At 39.2% G+C, this 27,797-nt stretch overlaps 3 protein-coding genes across 7 annotated transcripts; 1 reads left to right on the forward strand and 2 right to left on the reverse strand.

Moving 5' to 3' along the window:
• Positions 1-141: 141 nt before the first annotated feature.
• Positions 142-11,725, reverse strand: LOC136420819 (serine/threonine-protein phosphatase 6 regulatory ankyrin repeat subunit B-like). Of its 4 annotated transcripts, XM_066407925.1 has the most exons (15): positions 11,297-11,715; positions 10,380-10,470; positions 8,691-8,786; positions 7,985-8,080; positions 7,572-7,673; positions 7,242-7,343; positions 6,280-6,381; positions 5,865-5,963; positions 4,993-5,091; positions 4,150-4,248; positions 3,714-3,806; positions 3,404-3,455; positions 2,572-2,616; positions 2,358-2,452; positions 142-1,450 (listed from the first exon to the last, which is right to left on the reverse strand). In XM_066407925.1, the coding sequence occupies exons 1-15, from the start codon at positions 11,347-11,349 to the stop codon at positions 1,289-1,291; spliced, it is 1,386 nt and encodes a 461-aa protein (XP_066264022.1). In that variant the 5' UTR covers positions 11,350-11,715; the 3' UTR covers positions 142-1,288. The 4 variants fall into 4 exon arrangements, with proteins under 4 accessions (XP_066264022.1, XP_066264023.1, XP_066264021.1 ...); XM_066407924.1 differs by lacking the exon at positions 2,572-2,616 and having other exon boundaries at positions 143-1,450; positions 2,358-2,497; positions 11,297-11,703; XM_066407926.1 differs by lacking the exons at positions 2,572-2,616; positions 10,380-10,470; positions 11,297-11,715 and adding an exon at positions 10,148-10,260 and having other exon boundaries at positions 2,358-2,497.
• Positions 11,726-13,130: 1,405 nt separating this feature from the next.
• Positions 13,131-22,371, forward strand: LOC136420526 (microspherule protein 1-like). Its single transcript, XM_066407459.1, has 13 exons — positions 13,131-13,248; positions 16,061-16,217; positions 16,622-16,878; positions 17,259-17,297; positions 17,940-18,014; positions 18,466-18,575; positions 19,045-19,153; positions 19,578-19,716; positions 20,023-20,127; positions 20,479-20,571; positions 20,831-20,913; positions 21,242-21,457; positions 21,907-22,371. The coding sequence occupies exons 2-13, from the start codon at positions 16,064-16,066 to the stop codon at positions 21,988-21,990; spliced, it is 1,464 nt and encodes a 487-aa protein (XP_066263556.1). The 5' UTR covers positions 13,131-13,248; positions 16,061-16,063; the 3' UTR covers positions 21,991-22,371.
• On the reverse strand, positions 21,720-27,451 carry LOC136420527 (bifunctional peptidase and (3S)-lysyl hydroxylase Jmjd7-like). 2 transcript variants are annotated; one of them, XM_066407460.1, is made up of 8 exons: positions 27,291-27,451; positions 26,965-27,160; positions 26,245-26,400; positions 25,950-26,069; positions 24,963-25,210; positions 24,139-24,384; positions 23,542-23,707; positions 21,720-23,042 (listed from the first exon to the last, which is right to left on the reverse strand). In XM_066407460.1, the coding sequence occupies exons 2-8, from the start codon at positions 27,082-27,084 to the stop codon at positions 22,914-22,916; spliced, it is 1,185 nt and encodes a 394-aa protein (XP_066263557.1). In that variant the 5' UTR covers positions 27,085-27,160; positions 27,291-27,451; the 3' UTR covers positions 21,720-22,913. The 2 variants fall into 2 exon arrangements, with proteins under 2 accessions (XP_066263557.1, XP_066263558.1); XM_066407461.1 differs by having other exon boundaries at positions 26,965-27,451.
• Between the last annotated feature and the right edge of the window lie 346 nt (positions 27,452-27,797).

Raw genomic sequence — 27,797 nt, forward strand, 5'->3', positions numbered from 1 at the left:
TTAAAATGCCACACAGCATCCGAGACTGCAACCAATTGTACTCAATTCAAGGACAAGTGCAAGTCATAGGAATGTGTCCCTTAGAAAGACAGATAAGGATAGAAGGTTTCTTTCTTACTAGTACGATTATTAGTATATTCAAGGAGGTTATATGGAAACATCCGTGGTACATCATGTGTATTTCTTAAAGTTTCAGAAATATATACATTGATGACTAAAACAATTGTATCATGATCCCATAATCTATTCATGTGTTTCTAGGACATACAATGTAAAAACATATTCGTATTTGATTCAGATGTTACTGCTATTTTGCAGGATTAGAAATTGCTTTGTGATCACTTCTCCTTCCCTTTGTACCTTTACAGAAATACTTCTTACTTATTTACTTACTTACTTTAGTTATGATTAAAAGATAGATAAAACTTTTGTCATTTTCAACAATAAATAGCTCTCGTGTCCTTCTTTGAAGGCTAGCTGGTGCACTTACAATGTAAGTCTTAAATACTGAACTTAGAAATATATGACATCTAGTATTATATACAAGATGATGATGATGATTATATACAATTTACAGTCATGTAAGATTCAACACACCAGTGTCATGGCAAGATGTTCATATAACAAATGTTTCACATCATATTCATTTCATACCACTATGTACATATAATAAAGGACATTTCTCCCTTGTAAAAGAAACTCATTTCTTTGAGCAACTTTCCTCCTTTCTTCTGGAGAAATGTTCTCTAAATTGGCTTTACATCAGATTCTGTGAAAAAGACATTGAGGATAGCATCCAGTTGGCCTGATCAGTCAATCCTGTACCCACGTGTAAGGGCGACTGAAGTTGAGGTCCTCATTGACTACGATGGACGAACATCATCATCATAGCACCCAGAAATGTATCTCGAATCTTTGAAGAATCTTAAAGTTCTGGGTTCGAGTCCATAGCTTGTCCCAATGTTGAGCCCTTTAAAAAGGCACTTATCACCACTTTCCTCACTCAACTCAGGTGAAAATGAGTACCTAGCTTCAGTTAGGGACATCCTCTTGGATGTGATGAAACGTGAATGCCATGTGTTTGAGGACAGCCACAACTCGAGTTCGTTAAAGAGCCCTCCACACTTATTGATAAAAGCAGGGGTCCTTCACAGTGTGAGTGGATCAAACATATCAATCTGACCTTATGCAGCTTAACGTACGCAGCTGGTCAGTTACGCCTTAAGGCAGTTTAACAGTTAAACGAACAAACAGATAAACAAACAAATAAACAAACAAGAACAATAAGTTATATCTGTGTCTCCTCCCCTGGTGGTACACTCACAATCCCGATCAGAAGATTCTCTGCCAGGTCTTTCCTGCCGACCTCCCTCAAAGCCTCTGCCAGAATGCCCAGTTTCTCCTGAGCTGGAGGTGTTCGGTTTCTCCACTCCTTCAGCAAGGAGTAGATCTGTGAATAGTTTTGTCAGGTTGGTAAATGACAGGATAATGCATTACAAGGACTGTTTATAATACAGGGCTCCAAATTCTTTTTTGGAAATAGGTGCACTGGTGCACCCAACCAAAAAAATTAGGTGCACAGAAATAATATTGGATGCACCACAAAAAAGAAAGTTGAATGTCAGCAAAACATAAGTTTGATGCTACTGCCTCTCTTAAGAACTGCAATCTGTAAGTCTATTCAGACTTCAAATTTCAACCAAGTAATACATAAAGTACAATAAAAGGTAATATTGCTTTTTCTGATACTTACATTTCAATAATATTTTGTATACTAGCGTACAAGAGAATCGTTTCCCTATATAGTACAAAAATATCTAGGTGCACCAGTGCACCCACAGTCAAAAATTAGGTGAACAGCTCCAATTTTGGGTGCACACAGCACATGCACCCAGTATTTTGAGCCCTGTAATATTGATAGACTGTGAGGGGGCCAGAGTCACATGCAGATAGACAATCTGACTACAGACATGCACATTGGATAAAGCAAAGCAATGGATATAGGAGACTCAATGGGTTTGAAAACCCACTCTAATCATGAACTGTATGTTTGTGTGTGTGGGGGGGGGGGATACATTATCATACAAGCTTGGTCATATTTAGAACCCCATTATTCTCACAGCAGCATCACCTAGCAATGGGAAGTAGAACCAGTCATTTATGATTGCCCTGAGAAACGTAAATGAAGGAAAACCCAAAAAAAGTTTGGCAGGTACACGTAAAAAATAATAATTTGGGTTGTGCAACAAACAACTCATAGCTGCATTATTCAATGACTACAAGAATATAAATCTGTACACAAAAAGAAAAAAACTCTGTCTAGTACAAGGAAATATCAAGGTCAAGTACAAGGTCACCTGCAGGTTCATGTCACAGAAGAACTCCAGCCTGACCCTGACGATGTCCATTTGGTGGAAGCCCAGGTACACCATCATGGCGTCCCACTCCGGACCTATACACTTGGACAGCTTCCACAGACTTTCATCACTTAACACACCTACAGTACAGGGCACAGGAAATGTGGACAGTAATTATCATATACATGTACCATCATGGCGTCCCACTCCGGACCTATACACTTGGACAGCTTCCATAGACTCTCATCACTTAACACACCTACAGCACAGGGCACAGGAAATGTGGACAGTAATTATCATATACATGTACCATCATGGCGTCCCACTCCGGACCTATACACTTAGACAGCTTCCACAGACTTTCATCACTTAACACACCTGTAACACAAGGCACAGGAAATGTGGACATTAATTATCATATATATGTACCATCATGGCATCCCACTCCGGACCTATTCACTTGGACAGCTTCCATAGACTCTCATCACTTAACACACCTACAGCACAGGGTACAGGAAATGTGGACATTAATTATCATATACATGTACCATCATGGCGTCCCACTCCGGACTTATACACTTGGACAGCTTCCATAGACTCTCATCACTTAACACACCCCCAGTACAGGGTACAGGAAATGTGGACATTAATTATCATATACATGTACCATGATCATAGCGTCCCACTCCGGGCCTATACACTTGGTCAGCTTCCACAGACTCTCATCACTTACATGTAACACACCTACAGCACAGGGTACAGGAAATGTGGACATAAATTATCATATACATGTACATGTACCATCATTGCATCCCACTTCGGACCTATACACTTGGACAGCTTCCATAGCTAGGCTCTCATCACTTGTAACACATCTATAACACAGGGCACAGGAAAATGTGGACAATAGATATATAACTATGAATGGATTATTGCTTTTTCTTGCACTCTGTTTTTAAACATGCTGCTCTTTTAACTCAGAGGGCAAAGAAAATTAATATCAAAGAATTTCTCAAGTTTAAAATGTTCTGAGGAAACTTTCTCACCTTTAATCTCTATAAGCACAATGTCAGCAAGACTTCTGGTTGCAGTGTCATTCTGGAACATAAACAGACACTAGATTACTAGAAAGAAAAATTGATACCAGACTGAGTATATTAAATCAGGTTGACTGATTCCCTCCTCTAGCAATATTTTTGCATGCACAGTATACATTTGCCCATCCTAAAACAATTTCATACACAAGAACAGGCAGAAAGTATATTTTGACACACAGAACCTTCACCTTTTTTAGGTGCTATTGATTTTCATTATAATTTTGACCCATGGGCCAGATATATATTCTGCTTTAATAACCTTAATTCTTGTGATGGAGTCTATCTCGGCCACAATCTCTTTGTGGCTGTCGTCTTTGTGATCTTGGCAAATATCTCGAGCTGTCATATTGTCCTGAGTGACAATGGCAGAAAGTGAAAGTGGTCAGACTTAAGTACATGTTAACCACTACCTGTGGACTAGACCCCAGCATTAGTGCTAATACACAACTGTGCGGCCCAAGGGCTACAGAAACAGAGATGGGCACAACCCTTTACATTGAAAGGCATGGAAAGGATTTCAACCATACTAACATGGTTGCAATGAAGCAATTTTGGACAAAACTTTGATTTTTGTGTTATATATTTTGCATTTCAGTTGGAATAATTGTAAGAGTAGTGAATGTATATTACATTTACTAATGGACATCTGAATGAACAAACAAACATAAACACTAAGAATGTAGTAAGCTACTTACATAGTTGAGTATGTTGAGATGACACCCAGCATGGATTAGTGTGTGTGCGACTTCACTATGTCCCATCTGTGCCGCTACATGGAGAGGGGTGTCTCCGTTCTGTGGTACAACAACAACAAGCAGTCTATCATTATAGGGTTTAAACAGCGTTGAATGACCAAAATCATCTAAGAGAGATTTTTTCAACAACTGTGACTACTATATATACATATACCAAGAAAAGAGTAAGGTTGAAATATATCACATAGTTGGTGACTACGATACAAGACAAATTAAGTACTGAAAAAGTACAAAATTAATAGTCGTAAACACTCAACACACTATCATTCCAAACATTGCCTCAAACCATTAATGTTAGTACAATGTATATATAGAACAGACTTGTATATATGACGTTACATGCATATTTTAAACGGTTCCAAGCTACTAGTACCTGTGGCATATGCAGCTTGATCTTTTCAAAACTCTCCTAAAGCTGGCGTCACAATTCATGCGAGCGTCGGCAGACTTTGTACATTGCCCAAAGCTCGCTGAATTTCAAAATCGCCCGAGCATCGACCATATTTTCCAATGAAAATCTCGGGCGACGTCCGTCGAACACTAAAAACTAAAAATCCCCCATGGGATGGTACCATCTCTTGGACATAGACGAAGTCAGTATCGACTGACCTGGTAAAAGGCCAATATTTGGATCAACTTTTATTTCTAAAAATCGCCCGAAGCCTGAGTTATCGACAGGACGTCGGCCGTACTTCGGCCAAAAATTAGAAGCTCGCCAACACGTCTGCCAAGCTGAATTTCTTATTTATGACAGGGGCATAAGGAATGGATTGACTGTCTTACACTGTTTCTTGCATTGATGTTTGTTCCCCCAGTGACCAGGAGTCTCGCCACCTCACAGTGGCCTCCCCAGGCTGCACTGTGCAGAGGAGTGTTCCCATCCTGGAGTTCACACAAAATATCATCAGGGAAATGCACAATTGCATGGGAAACTATTCAAGAATAGCTGAATAGCATGTACCCAACACTAATACATGTGTAACAGTGGGGATCAACCTCCACTAACTGAACAGTCTAACTGGTCCGGACCTTTTAGCCTTGGCTAGTGGTTAGCGCGTTGAATTCCCAAGCCGTGCGAATTGGGATTGGCGTGAATTCGAATCCCGGGAGCGGCGTACTTGCCCCTTTGGGTTTTTACAGTGGTTCCCACACTGGCCCTGTGAGTGACAATCAAACGCACTAACCACTAGGCTAAAAGGTCCGGACCAGATAGACTGGTCAGTTAGTGGAGGTTATTACACATGTAGCATCAAACTTTTTTTGTTCCATATTTCAGCAAACTTGTGAATTACTATCAGGAAAGTTTTAAGAGGGAAGTAACAACATAAAGCCACTGTCAATTGAGACCTACTTGTAATAGTTAAGAATCATTACATTGAACGAAAAAATATGTAACCTGTGGTAGAAAGATCTAATGAAAAATATCATACTTCAATAGATCTTTCCACCACAGGTTCCCTTGGCAAACCATCAGTGCTAAAAATTTGCTTTTAAGTACTGATCGATTACTTAAACAGTTAATTTCAGTAAATTTTCAGTAAATCAACACTATTACTGTCATACTGAAGCATCACTGCCAATAATGTTACCTCAATCAATGACTATAGACATGCCAAGAGCACCATCTTCCTGGCCTGTCCTGAACTGCAGCCTACCTTGTTTTCTGCCTTGACATCACAGTTGGCGTTGACCAGCTGCCTGACGACATCAACACAGCCGTTCATAGCTGCCTCATGGAGGGGCGTGTTACCATGCTGTAAACATGAGAAATACATTTCTTGGTTACCTTTTGATTACTTTCATAAAAATGGAGGAAGTTTGGTCAAAGGTGCCAGAGAGGTCCCAGAAAGGTGGCAGGAAGTGGAGTTGGCCAAGGTCCAGAGTAAGGGCACCGCAGTGTTTTTCCTCAATGGATTTTTCTCAATGAAATAGGATAGATTAACATTTCGCAGCAATAAACTCACTCATACTAGTCATGATAATTATAAAAAGAAAAAGACACAGGCACCTATATTGATTTTACTCCATTTGTTAACTCTTTATCACCATAGACCAAGATGGACATCTCACCTTGTTCCTGCTGTCCAGTTGGCACCCATCATCCTCTAGGAACATGTTGACCAGGTCACACCTGCAGGCCGCAGCTGAGATATGTAGCGCTGTGTAGCCCAGCTGAAATAGAAAAAAAAACTTTTGATGTATCCATAAACCCCTCAAAAACCTCCAAAGAGGCTAGCACATTGTATTTTGTCTTGAGTCAAGTCTTTTTATTTTACCGTCGTGCATTAATAGTATTGCTGATTATGTCAGACCTGGGCCGTGATAATGTTTGATACGGGTGTTCCAGACCGGGTGATATTTTGCGTTATCACTGTACAGGCTTCTACTGTATTACGCAGGCTTCCATAGAATCATTTGAACACACCTTACATGTGCCACATCAAAAAGGTTGGAATTGCTGTAATTGTTTGTTCACTCAAAATTTTCTCAACTTCTGACACATTTCGAATTGAAATGTGTGAGCATGACATCAATCAAAATACAAGACGGCGTATTCCGCATCACCCTCAGTCCCAGCCCTCCTGTAGGTCAGATCACCTCATGATCTGGTGATACCGAATACACCATGATGTACGTTTGTGAAGGTTAGACATCCAGGTAAACAATATATAAAGAGAATTCAAACTCTACAACTGGATAAGAATTCGGAGATTTATTTCCGGACGTTTCGAGTGACATCCATCACTCTTCTTCAGCGTCACTAAAATGAACTAGCAGAACTTTCTAGTTATTGTAAATAAGTACTGGTTAGTTCTGCTAGTTCATTTTAGTAACGCTGAAGAAGAGTGATGGATGTCACTCAAAAGGTCCGGAAATAAATCTCCGAATTCTTATCCAGTTGTAGAGTTTGAATTCTCTTTATACACCATGATGTAATTCTACATTTTTATCACTGGAAAGCCTCAGCGTGTTCAATTATGTCTTAGGGAAAAAATTGCCCAAATAATACTTGAGGATATGAAGCGGCTTACATTGTTTTTCATGTTGACCTGAATCCCAGGTAGGCAGATGAGATATCTGGCCACGTCTGTATGTCCACACCTGGCTGCACAATGAAGGGCTGTATCACCATGCTGCAAACATTATTGACAGTTACTAAAATTTACCCACATTACAAAAAACTATTTTTTGTCCCAATCATTGTTTGGCAGCTCATGTTGTTAATTTTCTTCCTAAATCTGTCATTGTAAGCTTCAAATAAAATCTCATGTCTTCAAGTTCATATATTTTGGACGGAAGGGGTTTTATGTACATTAGTTTAACAAAGTTTGTTTCAGAAAGTGTGACATGTTAAAACTTACATAGTTTTTTGCATTAATACTGCACCCTGAGTAGTTTACTAAGAGCTTGAGGATTCCCTGCATGTTGGAGGATGCAGCACAATGTAGAGGCGTGTCTCCATCCTATGAAAGACAGTGGAAAAGAATATTTAAAATTCACTTTCAATACTCTTAATGCAGTAGCAACTTGTCAAGTCACGCTGAGCCAAATATGATGAACATGGACACAAAAAAAAACATGGATTAAAAATCTTTTGATATGGTGTAAGTTAAAATGTTGGTCTAACAACAATCAATTGTAAGTCATTTTTCCAACAGAAGTACAGTATCAAGGACAATTCATGCATTGTCCCCTAATTCACTATCTCAGATGTCCTATAAACTCTTAAGTCATTGCAGCATAACATTTCTAACAAAAGGTAAGTATCAAATACCTGATTTTTAATGTTGATTTGGCTGCCAGCATTCAGAAGCAACTGTACCACATCTGCATGGCCCTTTAACACTGCCTGGTGTAGGGCACTGTTACCCTTTTGGACAAGAATAAAACAGTCATACACAAGGGATATAGGTACAATGGCTCAACATCAAATAATCATTTCGAGGTCTCAAGAAGACCTGCTGTGGCATACCAAGTATGATTGGATAATCCATCCAGGCATTATCGTGTTCAGACACAGACAGACAGACACACACACACAAACATAACCTTCTAGGTAACGGTCATAAACAGTTTACAGTATTCCGAGTACAAAGTATACTGTTATGTATTTTTTTTAGATCCAGTTGCTATTATAGCAATCTATTTTGATTTTATAGCAAAAGAATAGCAAAAGAAAACTGCTATCTTTGACTACCTAATGTTCTTGATTTTATATCTTGTTCTTGACTTCATAAAGTGCTAGAATTCAATGACAGGTGTTATTGTTTAGTCAGAAAATTATTTTAGAACCTACAGGTCTTTAAAATGGCCAAGAGACGAAAGACACTTTTTTTTTCAAATTGAAACATGTGTACACTTGTGTTCTAGTAACAACTTTTAAAACAAAGTTTCAAAGTTTAGCAACGCACCTATCCAATCCTTTAAGTGGTCAGTCAGGGGGTTAGTAGCACTCTGTAATGTGGCATGACTATTAATACTTGTCTGTCAGGATCTCCCACATTCACATCCGCCCCTCTCTTCACCAGTCTCTGTATTCTGGTTACCTCGCCTTCTTCTGCTGCCTCAATCAGTTCCTAAGCGGGAGAGATAAAATTTTGAATACATATTTTCAAATTCTGTAAACTTGTTTTAAATTAATTCTGCTGACTTACTTATCTTGTGACCAATACTATTCCAACAGCATGCAGAAAAAAGTAATTAAACCTTGAAAAGAAAAGCCATACATCTTTAGAGTATCTTGCTTGTATAGAAACTTCAGAAAAAACATCTTTACTTCGAAAAAATTAAATTTAAAGCTACATGTGTCCCCCTTATCAGCCTAAAATGTTATGAAAGTATAGAAAGGTAAACCCTAGTGTTGCATCTCAAATCATAGACTATCCCAAACGATCCCCAAGCCTGTATATACATAATATTATATGATAATACTTTTATTTGGAGTGTATAATCTAACACTGTAACAGGGATCAAACTGCATCATACAACTTCCCCCTCACATATTATTATACACATTAATCTTTAGCACTCTGAAGTCTAAGTGCCCAATTCCCTATTGGTTACAGAGTTAGGCAGCAACTTTTTACAGATATTTGGGGTGTATTATCAAGAGATTTAAGAGATCAAACTACATCATACAACTTCCCCCTCACATATTGTAAACATTGATATTTGTATTTTCACAGACAGTTGTTCACATGCACAACAGGACCTCCCAGAGAGCAGCAACAGCTGGCCCCTCCCACCCACATGTACAGTTTGACTGACAGGTGACAACTGGTCCCTCCTCCTATGGGGGGGGTCTACACATTGCCTGAGGTCATACCACTGAGTGATATTGATACATGATTGTAATCTATTAAGTCTGCCAACAAATGATTCAACTGAGTCTTAATTTCTATCAATGATTTCTGTTCAAGATGGCACTATGTATTGAATTGCTTTGAATTTTTAAAAGTGCTAAACATCAATATACATGTACATGTAACTTATCTAAAGTAAATACAGTGATATTTGTAATATAATGTCAACCAAACTATCATTGATTGATTACAAATTTCCATTGTCATAATATCAATGTTGTGTCTGTTGTATGATAAACAATTATGAAGGCACTTTATTTAAGAAGAAAGATGACTTGTTATTGCTAGAAATGCAGAATATTATTATTATACCATAACAAACTGTCTACTGCAAAAGAATTATTAGAAGTTTGCATCAAATACAAGAAAAAAAACTAAGATCCAAGTCATAAACAGCTTAGCCACTCAGTAGAACACATTTTCAATGTATACTAAATTTGGTGTCATCACATCTACAACATAGAGTTATCCCTGTTACAATCCCCTTGGTGTCGATCCAAATCCCAGCCGAGATTTTCTGGCATAGTTGAGCGATGACAGAATCATTGGGCAGTACTACTAGCTCGTAATCTCACCTTAACTGGGACAGCAAGTCCAAGTTCAGATGCCTCAAAGTCACTACAGCTGTGACTCTCTTGCAAAACTCCATAATTTCCTTTCCTCAACATGGTAAGCGTGTGATATTAAGATGTCAAAGCTATAGCAGTCCAAGTGACCTAGCTGTTATACTACAATGTCAGTATGGGTGCGCCATGTAATCTAAGTAGGGTTCCAAGTGTAATGATCGCAAACTGAGAAGTTTCTGACCATTGATAGCGAAGTGTTTCGCTGACGTCGCGAGCGTCGGAAGAAACAGCCCTGTGTCCCGAGGCATGTTGTCGGCACTTCCTTCACATTCCTGTAGAAACACGAACATGAGAGTCGTCTTAGGCTAAAGTAACGCAATAAACAAACACTCCTCAAGTTCAATCTGTATCTATTCTAGTCTTAATCAAACTTTCTAGCTATTCTCTTTATAACACTGTCAATCGACTAACAGGCAGCAGAGGAAACACGAACATGAAAGACATCTCAGGCTAAAGTTACGCAATTAATAAACACTCCTCAAGTTCAATCTGTATCCATTCTTAATCAAAATTTTTAGCTATTCTTTTTATAACACTATCAATCGGCTGACCGACAGTAGTAGTAGCAGTAATGTTTATATCATAAAATTCTCTACCGGAAATATAACGTAATCAATATTAATGTAAAACGTCATGGAAGTGACAATTTGACAACATTTACAGTTTTCTCTCTGTCTTTATTATCATGTCATACTAGAATTGATGTTTTGCTCTTCAACATGCAAAAATATTGTTCCCAAACAAAATATATCAACTTTTCAGAATCAATCTTTTAGCATCTTGTAAGACACAATCATTATATACTGATCAAATTCACAGTGAAAGAGATACAATCATGTATTCATGTACAAAAGTACATGCATCAAATTACAAAATTCTCTACACAGCCCTCAAAAAAGATTTATCTCCTATCCCAGTCTCATCTTCCAAAAGACTAACATTACCATGTCCTTTGTCCCCCCACATGCATATACATGTACATTTATATATCTGTATATCTAACATGCGATATGAGCCACTGCCAGACGTTCAGATGGCAGGAATCTGAAGCCTGTGGTATATAAAGTTGGAGGTGACATGTGAAATTTCTGCACGTACAGTTGTTGTGTTCCAGGTTCCCTCCCAGCTAAGTTGTCCTCCATGGAAGCCATGTTTGACCTACTCCGACCTTATGCACCATTTGGGTGATATTTCTTACGTCCTGAGCCAAGCACACATGCTTCTCCAAGTCCTTATAGAATGACAACACATTTGTGCCATATTTCTACCCCGTTCCCATGTGTTCATCCCTTCAGCTGCCTGGAAGAATGGGTCTCACATACCAGGGTAAGGGGACACCACCACAAATGCACACAGGCATTGCCTGTGTGAAATTACTTGTAATTGCTAATAATCCTACGAGACTGGAAATTCCCATCACATATGTTCTTAGTAATACATGAACCAATTTTGCACAGATTTACATATAGCCATAACGCATCATATCAGACTATTGGGGACAAAAATTAATAAAACTGATTCTAGTGATATAGTACTAATACAACATATTTTCCCAAAAGTAAGGATATAAGTTAACAATGATGTAACCATATAAAAGTTTCAAAAATTATTCAATGCGGTACTGTATAGAAAATAAAAATATGTTTTCAAATCAAGGTTTTATCATGTCATAACAATGCCAAATACTAGTATTAACGTTACAACCCCAACTTTCCAACCCATCAAAAAACTGACACCTAGTACAGTCATTTCCCCTAAATGGGCACCTGTGCATACACCTAAAAGGCAAAACTACTATAATTATCTTTTATGACAAAATTGCACGAGTCCACAGTGACAAGACTTTGACAAGAGGTCTTTTGTTTGAAAGTTTTCAAACCACTTTTGTTACCAAAAACATACTAAAAACCTCAGTTGAGCTCATTGCTATTTCGTAACCACCAATACCACAAATACCTTTTGTCTTTTAAGTATGTGAAAAACAAAACCTTTGGTTTGGATTTCAGACTGATGTTTTGGGGTGACATGCACCTGTTACTGTCAACATAACATCTCATGAATATTCATATTTGCCTCATGAATATTTATAAGCATAAGGCACCTAACATTCTGGGCTGTACCATCTGGTGGCAACTTGATAGGGGGTGACTGAAAAGAGGTCATCTGGGTATTTGTTTGTTTTCAGTCGCCCGTGGCTGTTGAGGCAAGTTGATGGGGTTGTTGTGTGTACACATTGTTGTAGCAACATTGGAAACAATGGTGTCACTCACTTTCAATAGTATAATTGACGTGCTTTACAGATACTTTTCAGATACTTTACCTGGCAAAAAAAACGGATGTTCACATCTTTCAAGCATTTTGCCGCTGCCACAACATTTTGTATAATACTATACTTACCAATGTAAGCCTTGTCAACCATTAAATCAATCTAAATACACCAAACATTTTACTGTCCTTTTCTGTCTGTGTGGAAACTAATATAAAAGATCATCGAGTTGTCATCAATATTTGAGACTTGCTACATTGGAAAATATGCTGAATTGTCTCCATATCCACCATGCATAGTGTTACCTGTCAGATAAGGAGGTAAAACTGACCTGTAAGCATGTTGTTGCAGCTCGCAGAGATGAAAAGTTGATCAAAACTTGTCTAGAATGCAAACTTTTCTCACCTACATCTCTGCTTACACTGGGACGGGCTGTTCTATATATTTGTAGGGGGCAATTTGATGATGTTTCATATTGCTTATCAGTCTTAGATATAAAATATTCTGTTCATAAACTCTTAATGAGAAAAAAAATTAAAAAAATGTCAAAAGGCAAATCATATGTATTTTTTGTCATTTTTCTTACGAAATATAATATTTAAGATTCTTAACCTCTAGCAGCTGCAATGTAATCGTCCAAATCCACGCACTGAACTCTGGGTAAAGCATCATGGCGAAGTGAAACTCGTCCGAAAGAAATTTTATGACAAATTGGTCATTTTTGGTACCTTCAGAGGCAACCTGCAGACAATTTACACCACCAACCGAAGTATAGAGACTTTCGGTGGGTATTGAATCTGATTTCTGACATTTTAAGCGTTTCTTTGATGGTAAATAGAGTAAAGTTTGTGGTAGCGTAGGCTGGGGAGGGGGGCGCTTTGTTTCGAGAAAATTATATAATAATATGATACTTTGCAAGTCAACATGGGTAACATATTATGAGATATACGCATTTACCTTAAAAGACTTAGAGTAACAGAAATGACCAAAAACGGACAAGAACCCTATACATGTACCATATTTTACTGTATTATGTGCTTTGTACCATGTATATGTTACACAGGGAAACATCAACAATGGCGCCCATGTCCAATTTGCTCACGGCAGCTCACAATAATATATATTTGAATATATATGTGAAATTTCCATCTTAAAGTAAGCTCGCCGACAGCTTCGGGCCGTCCTTCTGCTTTTTGTCGCAAAATCACAGGAGATCTCGCGAAACCTCGCAAACCAGGGCGAGATCTCGTGAGGTGACATCAGAACTTCAAATCTAAATGTATTACCACTCGCGGACGTGTGCTGAGCTTTTACTAAATGGTACTGCTCTGCGGTTTTCGCCATCATCTTTATGACAAATGTCCCTACAATTTGATATAAATTCTGACAGGGTACCACGGAGTGACGTTATTCTGTATCATTTCAAAGTTAGGACATGTCAGGGATCTCCCGAAAGAATGGAACAGTGACGCTCCTCCATCCTGTTCTAATCCCAGCTCCATCCTGTTGATTTTCAAAGTTAGGGTGTTTCTTCCAATATTTCCCCTGTAATTTTGCTCAAAACTCGAGATTACATTAATTGTAGACAAGATGCAAAGCTGAAGTTGCAGGAAATGACTTCCATTTGTGTCTGGAAAAGGCAGAATGCAACAGACCTCCCCCCTCACGCATGCATCTAACATGCTTGGCACCCTCCTCCCATCCTGCTCTATATTTCTGGGGAGATCCCTGCATGTCATGCATCCAAAAAACAGCGACCGTTACTTTCTGTTACTTTCTTCTCCGCCAATCTTCAACCAAACTTCCCCCGACAAGAACTGGCGCCTTGCTCTGACGTTTTTGTATGCAAAATAACTTAGACCACATGTCTGAAAAGAAATTTCGTCTAATTGGAGGCAAAGTTTGGCGGGAAGTTGGAATTGGCCAGTTCGGACGCCATTTTCCAGTCTGTCGCAAAATCGCTAATTTGCATAAAATGGCCGAAATCTATTGTCGGTAGGTAGTGTCCCTGTGTGTTAATGATACATAGCATTAATAAGAAAAAGTAAACCTTGCAACGGACATACACTCAAACCTGCCTAGGCGACCACCTTTTCAACGCGACCACCTGGCCATGGCGACCGCTTTTTCTCGGTCCCGAAAATTTTCCCCATAGGCGGAAGCATTAAGCTGCCTGCCCAAGGCGACCACCCGTCCAACGCGACCGCGACCGCCACGAATTGGGACCGCACAGAGCACAATCCCTGCCCATGGCGGTCGCCTAATTTTCAAGCGTGTGGTGACATCAGATCATTTTGCTGTCGGATTTCACGGAAATGTTTTCAAGACTTTAAAGGACAAAAATAAGATCAAAAATGTATGGAATAACAATGTTATACCATTGATTCCTCCATGAAGTGTTTTAATAAAACGTTCCCCCTATAAACATTGTAAAGACAAATGTTTGTGATGTTGTTGTGCCTATCGTAATCTTATAGTTTAACGTGAACTCAGTTCCGTTTAAACTCAACTTTCAAAACGAATACGTAGTGCATGGCGTCAAAAAGTCAGATTTCACAGAAATTACTATCTATCTCTTGTATTTTCAACAAAAATGTGTCTGTATCTTTCTAAATTCCGCCGAAAAATGACTTCGCGGCGGGCAAAACATCAGGGGAGAAATGTTGTTCCTTGGTCCCGACGCCATCTTGGATTTCGGGCGGCCCGGATTTGGCGTACCGCTGACCTTTGTAAAACACGATGATTTTGTGTATGAACATTTACGAATACTCTAGTTATTGGTGAAAATCAAAATTCTTATTTTCTTTTTATTTCCATGAATCTCACAAACCTTTATTGGACGCTGTGCGTTCTGCTGCACTGACTTACCCTTCGATGCGGTGGCACAGAGCTTCGCGGCGCGGCGCGATGAAATCACACCGTTAACGCGTTCCGTTTTCATCTTTAGTTGTCAGATTGAAAATTTTTTGACCCTTTCATCCGGCGGTCGGCGACCCAAAAAAGGCTGGGACCAGCAGGTGTTTTCTAGGGATCTGTCTTAGGCCTTAAAACTTCGATGATGTGCGTGTGTGTGTGTACTATTCAATGTAACGTGTGAATGCGGGAGGGCGCTGCGAGATCATTGAGGCAACCATCGTTTTGTAGTCAAAATTATGACAAAAATTTGTACACGATGTAGCGGTATACAATTATTACATCCATAACGGAAAATGTAATTTTTGTAGGATCTTTCTGTCAATGAGAATTGAACCTGGTGAGGGTCATGCTGTCTAAATTCACATAATTTTTTCATCATTTACGTACTGTATTTGAAAGCCTCGACCTGGAAACATGTGAGTGGAATCCTCTTCATGGCGACCACCTGTCCATCGCGACCGTTTTTGCTCGGTCCGCCGGGTGGTCGCCTTGGGCAGGTTTGACTGTATTACTCTTTACAAAATAAACAGCGCCTTTTGATGACTAATGAGCTCCTTCACCTGATTACAGAATTCCCTGTTGTTTACACATGCTAGATGATTAGATAATAATAGATTAAATCTAAGTTTCACAAATGTACATGATTCTTGTATAGTAAGTTGTACATCTTCTGTCCCTAGAAAATGTCGGATCACTCGATGTCGACTCCCGGCCAATCACAGCACACCAGCAGTCTGGACCAATCAGGCGACACCCTGAGTCTGAGCAGCTCCCTGAATGACAGCACGAGTCTGTCCATCTCCATGTCTTCAGACTTGTCCAAATTGTCCACTCCAGGTCAGCATTGTTTTTTTGTTCTTTTTTGGGTTGGTTTGTATATTATAGAGAGTATTTTAGCAGTCAAAAGCAGTCATCTTCAACCGAGGTGAAGCATGATGCTTTTTCAGGTAGCTAGTACTACTAGTAGTAGTAGTGAAGTGCGGCTTCAAGTACACCCGATCACCCCTACTCTTTAACTTCTAAGTGTGTTGGGATCTTTTAGCATTTTTACATGCAGAGGTTTGTCACTTGAGGCTTATGCCTGAAACTGCCTCGTATGTGGCTCTATGTCACCATCTGAAATGACAAAGGCAATCCCTTGTCCAAGCTGGGGCCGACCTTGAAGTTTTTCCTAAAGATTGGCAATGCTCAGGACATGTATGATATAGATATTATATTATATAATGTTTGTTTTGCTACAGGTAGCACACCTGTAACTCCAGGTACGTCTAAGATGACCCCGCCCCTTCCGAGGTCGACTCCTGTCTCGTCCCAGCTCACGAAGCGGCGCAGTTCTTCGCGCTCCATCAAACGGAAGAAATTCGACGACGAACTTGTAGAGAGCAGCTTGGTAAAGACCACCAAGGTTCCAGCGCGACCAACAACGTCTACATTACCAGCAACACATACTCCACACTCTCATATCATAACAGTGCAGCCAGAGAAGAAGAAAGTCAAGGTAGGGTATGCAGTACCGATGATATCTGCTAGAGGGCAGCAAAGCTATTTGCCATCTAACCATGTATAATGTTGCAATAGTAGTTGTCTTTTAACTGTTTATATTTGTAGAGAATGGAAAAATAATAAAAAAACAATAGATTCAATACAAATACATTAAGCATTTTATGTAAGACTAAGAGCAATACATAGTCTTGGGACTAGAACTAGTAGAAGCCTATTAATGAGAAAAATTAACATCTTTTTCTGTCAATTGTTAATTTCTTTGACAATAGCTTTCACTAGCAATGTCTTAGCTGCAGTCTTTTTCACAGCAGTTTTGTAAGAAAATTGGTTTATTTCATCAAACTTAAGAGCAAGTTTTCTTTACTTATTTTACAGGTTTCAAAATCATCACAGAAAAGGGCCAAGAAGCCTAAGGTTAGCATTTCATTCAGTCTCCATAGATTCTTCCTTTTTGTTTTGTATTGTTTCTGTATCCATGGTGTCAATGTAGGCAATTTATTTACTGCTGAACATTTCATTTGAGAGCATGCAATACCTGCATCCAATGTTTGCTACTCAATTTGTATTGTTATACAATCTAAGAATTGTTTGCTTGTATTTTTCTGGACAAGTATAAGATATTTTATCTGTATTTAGATTGCATACAGTCTACAGCTCTATTTTCCTGAAATCTAGTAGTGGTACTGGTAGTAGTTACTGGTTTATTGAGCAAACATAGAACAAATCGGCCTTGCAGTAAAAAATGAATTGCGACAAATTTTACAATCTTTACCTCATAGTCAAACAATAAAAACTTTGGAATAAATTCTAAGGTACTTAGAATTAGCCTGAGTGTCATCCTTGTGAAGGTAGAGCCTGGAACTTTAACAAGAGGACACTCAGGCTTACTTAAAATATGTACAAGTCACAATTGTCATCATCGACATCTAGTATACTTATGTTTTATAGAAATATTTGGTACTGTATTACACCTAACTGGAAATACTGTGGAAAGAAATACTGTGAGATGTTAAATGATGTGAACCAAGTCTGATTTTTGGTGGTCATTTCTTGCAGCCAATCCCAGTAACTAAAGACTTGGGCAGGTGGAAGCCTCAGGATGATCTGCTTCTCATTAATGCAGTACAACAGGTAGGGGAAAACTACAGCTGTGTTATTTTTCGCAATACTTCAGGGGCACATGTAGGGGAAAACTACAGTTAAAACTACAGGGGCACTGCCCATAGTGTAGTACCTGTATCAGATTTGGGTTAAAAATGTTGTAAAAATTCTACAAAATTGCAAAGATTACGACTACGTAAATGCAATCACTGGAAGTCGTCAATGGATCTTAGTGATATTTGACATGTTGTTAGAATCTAAGATGTTACCGGTAGCAAAACAAAGTACAAATGCTGTGTAGAAACTGTGCATTTATGATCAGTGTGAATAATATGAATGCTTTATCAAATTTGTTTTGCATGTTTTACTGGCATCATTGTTAAGAGTCTTTATTGAACACCTAGTGCTTGTGTATCATACCATCAGATAGGATTTTGTAGACTAATGATATGTCATTATGTTTTTGTTGATGTTGTTTCAGACGTGTGACCTGAAGTCAGTTCACCTGGGAGTCAAGTTCTCCTGTAACTTTACTCAGAAGGAGGTAGAGGAGAGGTGGTACGCACTGCTGTATGACCCAACCATATCCAAGTAAGTCATGTATATGTATATGTAATAACAGGACTCCTGCAGCATCTGTTACATGATATTGATACAGAGTCTGAATTTTTTATCATGCAATGTTTCTAGTTAAAAAAAATTTTTTCTGCTATGTAAGGATTGCAAGTGGGTACTTTGAGCCCTGCTTAAGGTTATCAATTGCAACTTGATGTTATTTCTATTCTCTTAACATTCACCTTTATTGTTTATACCAAAGGTTTGAATAGTTTACATGTATCTTAGCAATACAGGGTAGTGTTATTAGAAACCACATACAGCTTTGTAAATGCAATTGTCATTAGCTTTAGTTTTCAATAATGTTCAACACTTTCTTGTTGTTTTGCTTGTAACAGATCAGGCAGTATTTGAATATAAAAGCCAAGAAGTTGCTAAATTTATTCATTGTACATCATTGAATAGTAGATACAGCTGATAATAGTGATATTTTTGTTGTTGTTAGACTTGCAGTACAAGCCATGAGAAATCTCCATCCAGACGTGGTAGCAGCCATCAATGCCAAGGCACTCTACAGTAAAGAAGAGGAGAGTCTACTGGCAAAAGTTACCTCAGTAAGTGATGTTTTCTACTGCTTCATCATTTCATGTTCACTTAACAATGCACCTGTATGTATGGGTAGAGGTTAGTTGCACAAAGTAAGGGCTTCTCTGTTTTTTTTACGGGTGGTCAGCAAAACACAAAGATGCAAGTTGTCTTCTACCGATGGGGAATTAAAGCCGGCAGTGTATGAGGGAACTTTAGGGCCTCTGTACGTAAAAGAGCCCAACACACTTATTGAGAAGAGTAGGGATAACCCGGTAAGCTTTGGCCAAAAATACTTGAGCTAACGAAAAAGCATCATGGTTCATCCACCGTCAGAGGTTCGACTGCTTTACCTTTACCCATGCATTGAATAGGTCTTCACCACCCCCACCCACTTTGTGTATCTTGTATTATGATAATGTAAAGACTGTCATGTTTTGTTTTTCCCCACAGACCAGCCAGCCCACAGTTGACATATTTGCGGACCTCCTACAGAAACACCCTGACATGTTTCACCTGAGCAGAACTCCCAAGGTGCTTCACACACACTGGCTCCAGATGAAACAGTACCACTTATTGGCTGATCAAACAGGTAACAGACCAATCAGAGAGCCTGTTTCTATTGAGTTTGTGTTTTAGAACAATTCCAAAATGATCTTTGCTCAAACATTGTTTACATCATTTCTGGCTGTTTATGGACTTTCTGGTTCTTTTTGCTTACATATTTCGTCCTTCCCTTGTTCTCTATACATGTACCTTCAATTCTTCCTTCTATCCATCTTAATGTACTATAGCTAGCCCCTAATCACCCACCCACCCACATCAGTCAACCTATGACTGGTATATTGCACAAAGTTAGAGAAAATTTCCATTTGTATTTTGAATTTTGTTCTTACAGTTCAGCCCCTTCCTCGTGGAGACCACATCCTCAACTTCTCTGATGCTGAAGACATGATCAACGACGAGGAGCTCAAGGAAACAAAAGACGAAGTTCTGGAACACGGTAGGAACAATTTTCTTTTTGTATGTACATGTAACTTAACCATCTCCCTGCTGCCTAACTCTGTAACCAATAGAGAATGGGTACCAAACGGCTACTTCAGTGTGCTAAAGGTTAATCGTTCTGCAGTCTCCTACATGCATTTTGTACCTGTTATGCCAGAGTCACATTTCCCAACCAGGGACAAGCTATTTGACCATAGCGTAAATGTGTGTTTGTGTAGACACAGACTTGAAAAAGAAATTTTCAAACTTAATCATAGCCTGCCTGTACTAGTCAATTTTTTGGCAACACGCCTGGGGCAAAGCCCTTTTTTGCTTCCTTGAATTGACCATATTTGATGTTGTTCCACAGAGTTGGCGATTTCTGACAGGAGACAGAAGAGAGAGATTAGGTTCTTAGAACAGGAGATCCCCAAATGGCAGGTGTTAGTAGATGCTGTCACAGGTGAGGTAACATAGATATCAGTGGTACTGCTTAGTGTAACTTATATATCTGTTTATTTCATTTTTCAATCATAAAATGCAGGTGTAATGCACACATATTGTGCATTACTTTGTCTGAGATGTGCTTTATGCATGGATCGTATGATGCATGGTTTGTTCGAAAAAGCTTAGACTACGGATAATTTTAGTCATTATAAACTACTGTTGTACATGTACATGGATATAATGGTAGGTAACATTGTCATTTTGTGCTCTTATAGGCATCAGCCCACCAGACTTCGACAACCAGACGTTGGCTGTGCTTAGAGGGAGATTAGTACGGTATCTTATGAGATCACGAGAGGTTAGTATCATATACCAGACAATTTTGAAATATCACAGTGTATATGTGGCCCGCTTGATTCCCTTAACACCAAAATTACCAATGAAAGTAGCTGATATAAGATCCAACAAATTTCATTACATGTATGGCTTGGTTGAAATAATTTCTGTCTTTCTTTGTACCATTTCTACAAACTCTTGCAAACAAATGGTACTGTTTTCCCTACCACTTTTCTTAAGCCTACAATATATACCTGGTTATGTTACATGGATGATGCTCAGAGCAAGCAATAGCCTACAAATATAAAACAAAGTTCCTTGTATCTAATACTATATGTCCATTGTACCAGATTACACTAGGAAGATCTACAAAAGACAACACCATAGACGTTGATCTGTCACTCGAGGGTCCAGCCTGGAAGATCTCCAGAAGACAAGGTGTCATCAAACTGAAGAACAACGGTGACTTCTTCATTATGAACGAGGGGAAACGGCCAATCTATATCGACGGGAAACCTGTCCTTAACGGGCAGAAATGGAAACTCAACAATAACTCTGTAGTAGAGGTACATTTTCTTTTGTTGTAGAGTCTGCTTTCAAGGTGCCGAATCGGCAAATTCTTCACATGGTGTGACTTAGGTGTGACTCAGGGTTCCAATTATTTTTAGATTCTAAGTTCCTATTATTTTATGCCTTGCCAATATTTAACCAAAGTCTGATCATTTTTTCATGTTTACTTATTCTTTAGTTTCTAGCATTAAGGTGGACTAAAGGAGTTATCAGTAATCAACATACATGTAGATGGCAGAAAAAGACTCACTATAAGAATAAGATAGCACATGTATAATTTACAGCAGTTGAGTAGTGATTTGAAGGTATACAATTTGTCACATGCATTTGTCCAGCCATCGATAAAGGTCTAGCATGATTCCACAAAGACTCATGGATATACGAACTTTGTGACCCTTGTTTTGGTCTTTCCTGTGAATGTTGTTTTGTTTGTTTGTTCTTTCAGATTTCCTGCTTGCGGTTCATCTTCTTGATAAACCAAGACTTGATCAACGTGATCCGAGCAGAGGCTGCTAAAATGGCTCAGTGACATAACATAACAGAAGTGTCCTGTTGTGTATAGTTATAAACAGTCTTTTCTTGCGATTGTACATAGTAGAATATAACCCCTCTTGTGAAATGCTATTTTAGTATTGATATCTACAACTAAATATGAATGAAAAAAGACAGTGAAAACAGTATTCATGACTGTAGTCCAAGAAAATTTAAGGAAACTTAAAAACTTCATGTAAATACATGTAGTATCAAATTGTGTCAGTCGGTAGAGCCCTGTATGTATGGTGTACATAATGTATATTGTTCTGAGTATTGTTTGAGTTTGTATTCTGTTGTTAAGGATCTTTATTTGCTTTACTAAAACATTTTGTTTTCAAGAAAATAAAGCAGATGTTTAATCTTTGACCACCTCAAATTTAGTGCTTCTTTATTTATTTCAACTAAACCAAATTTTTGAAGTGTTGTGAGATAAATTCCTTACAATATTCAATATGCAGAGCTTCCAAGTTGTAAAAAGGGGTTTGAATAATGGACTCTGGACTGTAGTATGACAGAACCACACTATAGCAGCACTTAAGACAGTAGTCGATATATATACGTATTATAGTAACATTTTCTCTTTGTTCATCTTAACAGAACTATACACACTAGCCAAATCACAGACATATTCTGTTCATTAAATTTCACAATAGTTTTCTACAAAATGCACTTTTATTATGCTTATACATACAAGTGATATCAACATTTAATACAATATGAAAATAGTGGAGTATACTACATATATTAAGTCCTACAAGGGAGCTTTTTTTTTTATATTCCATTCACCAAACTGGAGATAGAAGCAGTGTTAACGTTAGATATAATATTATGGAACAGTAGTGAACAAGCTACCCTTTTTCACAAGGTGACACCATAATTTTAAAAAACGCAATGGTTTGCACATGTCCATTAGCCCGGTTATGTACAAGTATTGGCACATGTAAATGTGTGGACTCCAGTTGCAGTGTTGTTGTAGGCCTCACATCGTCCAAACGTCATAACTGCTTCTAAATACTTGTTGGGCAACAGCCGTTCTATGGTCTCGACCTAGAAACAACATAGAACTGGGTTTGTTTCTGTGGATTTTAACCATTTCGCAGTGTTTTTAAGTACGCGGAATCTCCCGTGACCTATTGCCCAGAAGTTATCACAACACGCGTCTTTCATTGTCTTTCTACGGTTGTTTCAACCACAAACTCTTGATTTTTACCTTGTGGCAAAATTTTAGTGCAGCAAAATTAAATGAATTCATTGTACGTACTTATAAATCACAAGAAGGCAAGCACAGCTCTAGGTGATTTAGTCTCATTAGCTACAGCTCCTACACAAATAAGATACTAGTATAAAGGTCAAGTTTTCACCACAGTCTGATAAAGAATGGTACTGCAGTTTTTATTTAAGAAAATTTTTTTTCAGAATGTTTTCTAAGTTTTTGTGTGTGGAACAGAATGCACTCTTTTGTCTTGAACAATGAAGACGATTCTATGATATTCCTTAATCTTTATACAAGCCCTGCACAACTTGTCACACATGAAAAATGACTGACCTGTAGATCGTTCACCTCTTCCACAGTGAGCCAACCATCATGGTTAGTATCCAGCCCTCTAAACACACGGTCTGTGATGACAACTTCATCATATATAACCTGTGCCTGAACCATGTCTTTAGGCAGCTTGCCGCCATATTCCTCGAGATACGTTCTGATCACATACCTGGATAAGATATGATGATTCAACCCATTATTAAACGTCCTTTTTTAGCGACACCTCAAGGGCAGAGGCTCTTTTTTTAAATTATTTTGGAACCCAATGGCTCATAGGATTTAGCCATGGCAGCGAGCGTAGGGGCCCCAGTAGTAATCGTATGGCATCCAGGCTATATAGGTTTAATCGAAATCATAGAATGTTTATATGTATATGCAAAAGTACACCATTTGTATCTAACAGATACAATTGTCAGCAAAGAAAACATCCCTTTCTCGCAAGATGATATAAAAACAATTGACAGGTTGTTCATAAGATGGTAATCTTGTAATAATTGTATTACAGAAATATTATCCGAAATTATTAACAGAAATATGATGATGGTGATCTTGTAAGTAATTCAAAGAAATGTTCAACTGTTAAGAACTTCCTCACCCTACCTTATCTGTTCTCCTGGCCTTAACTCCAATGCACTGAGCTGTATAGGTGTCTGATGGTCTCGTGCAGTGCAATCGGAGTAGTCAAAGGAATATAAGGGTGTCCACCAGACGTTCACGGCGAGATTCCTACCGTAGGACTGTACGTAGTGTAGCCAACCATGCGGCAGGTAGAGACAGTCCCCCTTCTCGATCCGTGCTGACCACCACGGGATAGTACGCATGCTCGGGTACCTGTACATATCCACTCTTATATACAAGAAGGGAGAAAAGAGGTTAAAGTTCACGACCTTCCCATACCATGTAGTGTATAGGGCGGTGCCATCTCCGTTTTACAGCCCTTGGGCCACACAGCTATGCAACCACTACAGTATTTGGCTTTCAATAGATACAGTTGTTGATTTTTTTGCTCAACCTGTTTTCCCCTATACATACATGTACTTTTATATTGTACAACTTAAGAATGGTCCTTTTTTTGGCAACACCTCAGGGGCAGATGCATTCAGATACTACATGTATACTCAAGTTAAAAGTATTCAAAACCTATTTCATCTGTTGCCCAGCAAATACAATATGTGGACCCAAAACCCCCCATACAGCCCCCATACTCCCACAGAACATTAAACAACAAATGGTAACACGATTACCTCATAGAACCATGGAATATAACTTGTTAGTCACATCACCAAGCTAAGAGTGCAGTGACACTACAGTACTAATATTTAGGATTATTTCAACTGCAAACTTAATACACTGCAACAACCTTCCCCTCCTACTCCCCACCAAAGTAAAGGATTTTACGGTACATATTAAGGAAGTCTTCTTACCTCTCTACATCGACTGCAAGGTCCTCCGTACCATCCGCGTGGTGATGTAGCGTGTACCTTCCCACCTCCCTGTCGACGAGGAACCAATCTTTCCTCCCGCTGTACATACAGAGGATATTCTCCATGTTGTCCATGTGGAAGGTGGACTTCGTCCCACCGCTGGACATCCACAGTCTGAAGTCGTGAAGATTCCGGGTGAAACCACCACAGGAGAGGCACGGGGGGAGGTACACTTCCTCCATCATGGTCTGAGAGTACAAAGGTCAAGGTAAAGAAGGGTAGTGCCATAGCCTTTTTGAAGTCTGTAGGGGCAGTGGGTTGTTATCCACTGTGTATTGTAAGGTGGAGCCCATCCCTCTCCTTCCACCGCCTTTTACCTCTCCAACCGAAGTCAGGTACGCATTTTTACATGTGAGGAAAGTCATTCCCTAGGGCACAACATCAGTGGCATTGGAACCCAGGACCTCTGGTGGCCAAAAAACCCAAACCGTTACACCAGCATGACGCCAAGGTTAAGCATCGACAGATGAAGCATGATGCTTTTCATCAATTTTCAAGTAGCTCGTGGTAGTGCATTGTGATTTTGCTACAGTTGGTATTTTCAGCCAACTGCACTGGGTCACCCCTACCCTTCTTGATAAGTGTGTTGGGTTCTTTAAATGCAAAGGTTTTATGCCTGAGGCTAACACCCGAAGCTCCCACATACATGGGCCGCCGCCTTCATGTCCCCATCCAAAGGACAACTGCAACCCCAACCAGTCATGCTGAGACGGTCTCGAACCCTCACCCTCTTCATCCCCGAATGTTGAAGGTAAAAATGCTTGAAAGAAAACAAAACTAGCAAGCACAACCCAACTTGCTGTTACAAAATAAAACAACAATTCCAAAATTCATTTGTATACTACATTTCAATGCTGTCGAAGTTGGGAGTATGTGTCAGCCAATCGTACTTGCTTAAAAAAAACTTGAAAACAAACTCATTCTCACCTTTGGCAGTCGATCGAGCATGTACATCTCTGATTGGTTGTACTGCTGCAAGAACGCATCCATACGCATCGGATTTCTTTCACTCTCCGCTGACTCCTTTTTGGAGTAGTCAACTTCTGCCTGCGCATGCGGTTAAAGCAAATAAACAATGCATGTTCAAATGTCTGATGTTTGGGGACACGTTATACTTAACTACAGACTTTCATTCTTTGCATCTTTTATCTAATGGTTTTCTAAGGCAAACTTCTTCCTAGCAAACTTAGGAAATGTTAAAATAAGTAAAGTTGAAACCGACCACTCCATCCGCGTGCCGATCCCTGAGGTACCGATCCGTCCATCGATAGTAGGCGGGGGACAGTCGCGCGGCCCCCGACAACACCACTGGTCTGGCCGGTAGAACGTAGTTGTGGTAGAAGTCTTCCGGAGACGGTATGGTGTCCAACGATTCAATCTTTAATTGTTGGGAGAAAGTTATAAAAACTTGAGTTGATCTGTTAAGTCTACGTGTATCAGTCTGTAGACGTATTCACAATCACATTCAAGTTGTGTTATCTCAAACAGACTAGAAATACAAAGGGTGGTAAAATTTGACCTTTAATAGCGGCCTTTGACCCATTTTCAAAGCATAGACATTGATTTCAACTAGTAATACATCAATAAGTCTCTTCCAGACCCCGGCCTTTCTTGCTGAAGTTAATCTGCCATAGAGCCTCTGCCATAGAGCCACTCACGGTTGTTAGGAAGAGACTAACGACGTCGACAAACAGCACAATGAACAAAACTTCGAACAATCTAAAACACCTTTCGTTCAGATATATACATTTTGTAATTGAAGAACAATGCTTGTGGTATAGGGATCAGAACTTGGGTGATTTTTATATCATAATGCTAGGGATACATGTAACATGTTACCTAAGGGAACATATAGGCATCTTAATGTTACACAGACTATGTGGAGGCACTATATAGCACATCTCAGTTAAGGCATCCAGTATCAAACTAAATACCGCCTTACCTGGCCCAATGGAGGTTGGTGGTGTCCAAGCGGCTGTAAGTGTCCGGGTGGGCTCTTCGTGAAGCATGGGACAATTGACGATACCGAGAGTACAACAGCAACAGTAGCTACGTACAACATGTCTGGGGTGTGTTGACATGTAGAGCCGGCTTAGGAGGAAGTCGTAGACGCAGATTGCACCCGGAAGTTATGTTCGCTAGAAAAGATTCAAAAGAAAATTGCTGAAGAAAGCCAACTTGGAACTTAAAACCTTTGTTGTTCCTCAATGTATACAGATTAAAATTACTGTACAGTTTGCTGATATCAAATACGTTCGCCACATTTACCTGAAAGAAAGTAAAAACATATAAAAGTCCGACCCTTGGTAGCCTAATATATAACTGATCAACAGGTTGTTCTGGTAGTGGTGCATCACAGAGGCGCCCTCAAACGACACATCCATGAACTGCATCTGGTACAATACTGTATCTTGATGCGATGGCATACCACTGACACTGTTTTCTCTACATAAAAACTACGTGTACCTCTGCATGCTCTGGCTAAGGGCCAATTCTATGGTACTCGGTGATTGTTTTGCTGACAGGATTTCGCGTGTAATCGGCGGGAAGTTCTCTGGTTGTTTGGCCCGTCTTTTGTACCAGGTTGGAACAGTGCCAGATTTCTGACGGAGGCTCTTGGCAAGTTTGGCTGCGTGATAAAGGGTTAAAGAGCACAACACACAATAGTCTAGATCTTTGTTTTCAGACCTTGCAATACAAATGCTATAAAACTGCTACTTGCTTTAGAGAGGGATATTTTGCACATCTTCCGTCATAATTCTCCGTAAAATCACG

This window comes from Branchiostoma lanceolatum, chromosome 15 (assembly GCF_035083965.1).
Source record: "Branchiostoma lanceolatum isolate klBraLanc5 chromosome 15, klBraLanc5.hap2, whole genome shotgun sequence".
NCBI lineage: Eukaryota > Metazoa > Chordata > Leptocardii > Amphioxiformes > Branchiostomatidae > Branchiostoma > Branchiostoma lanceolatum.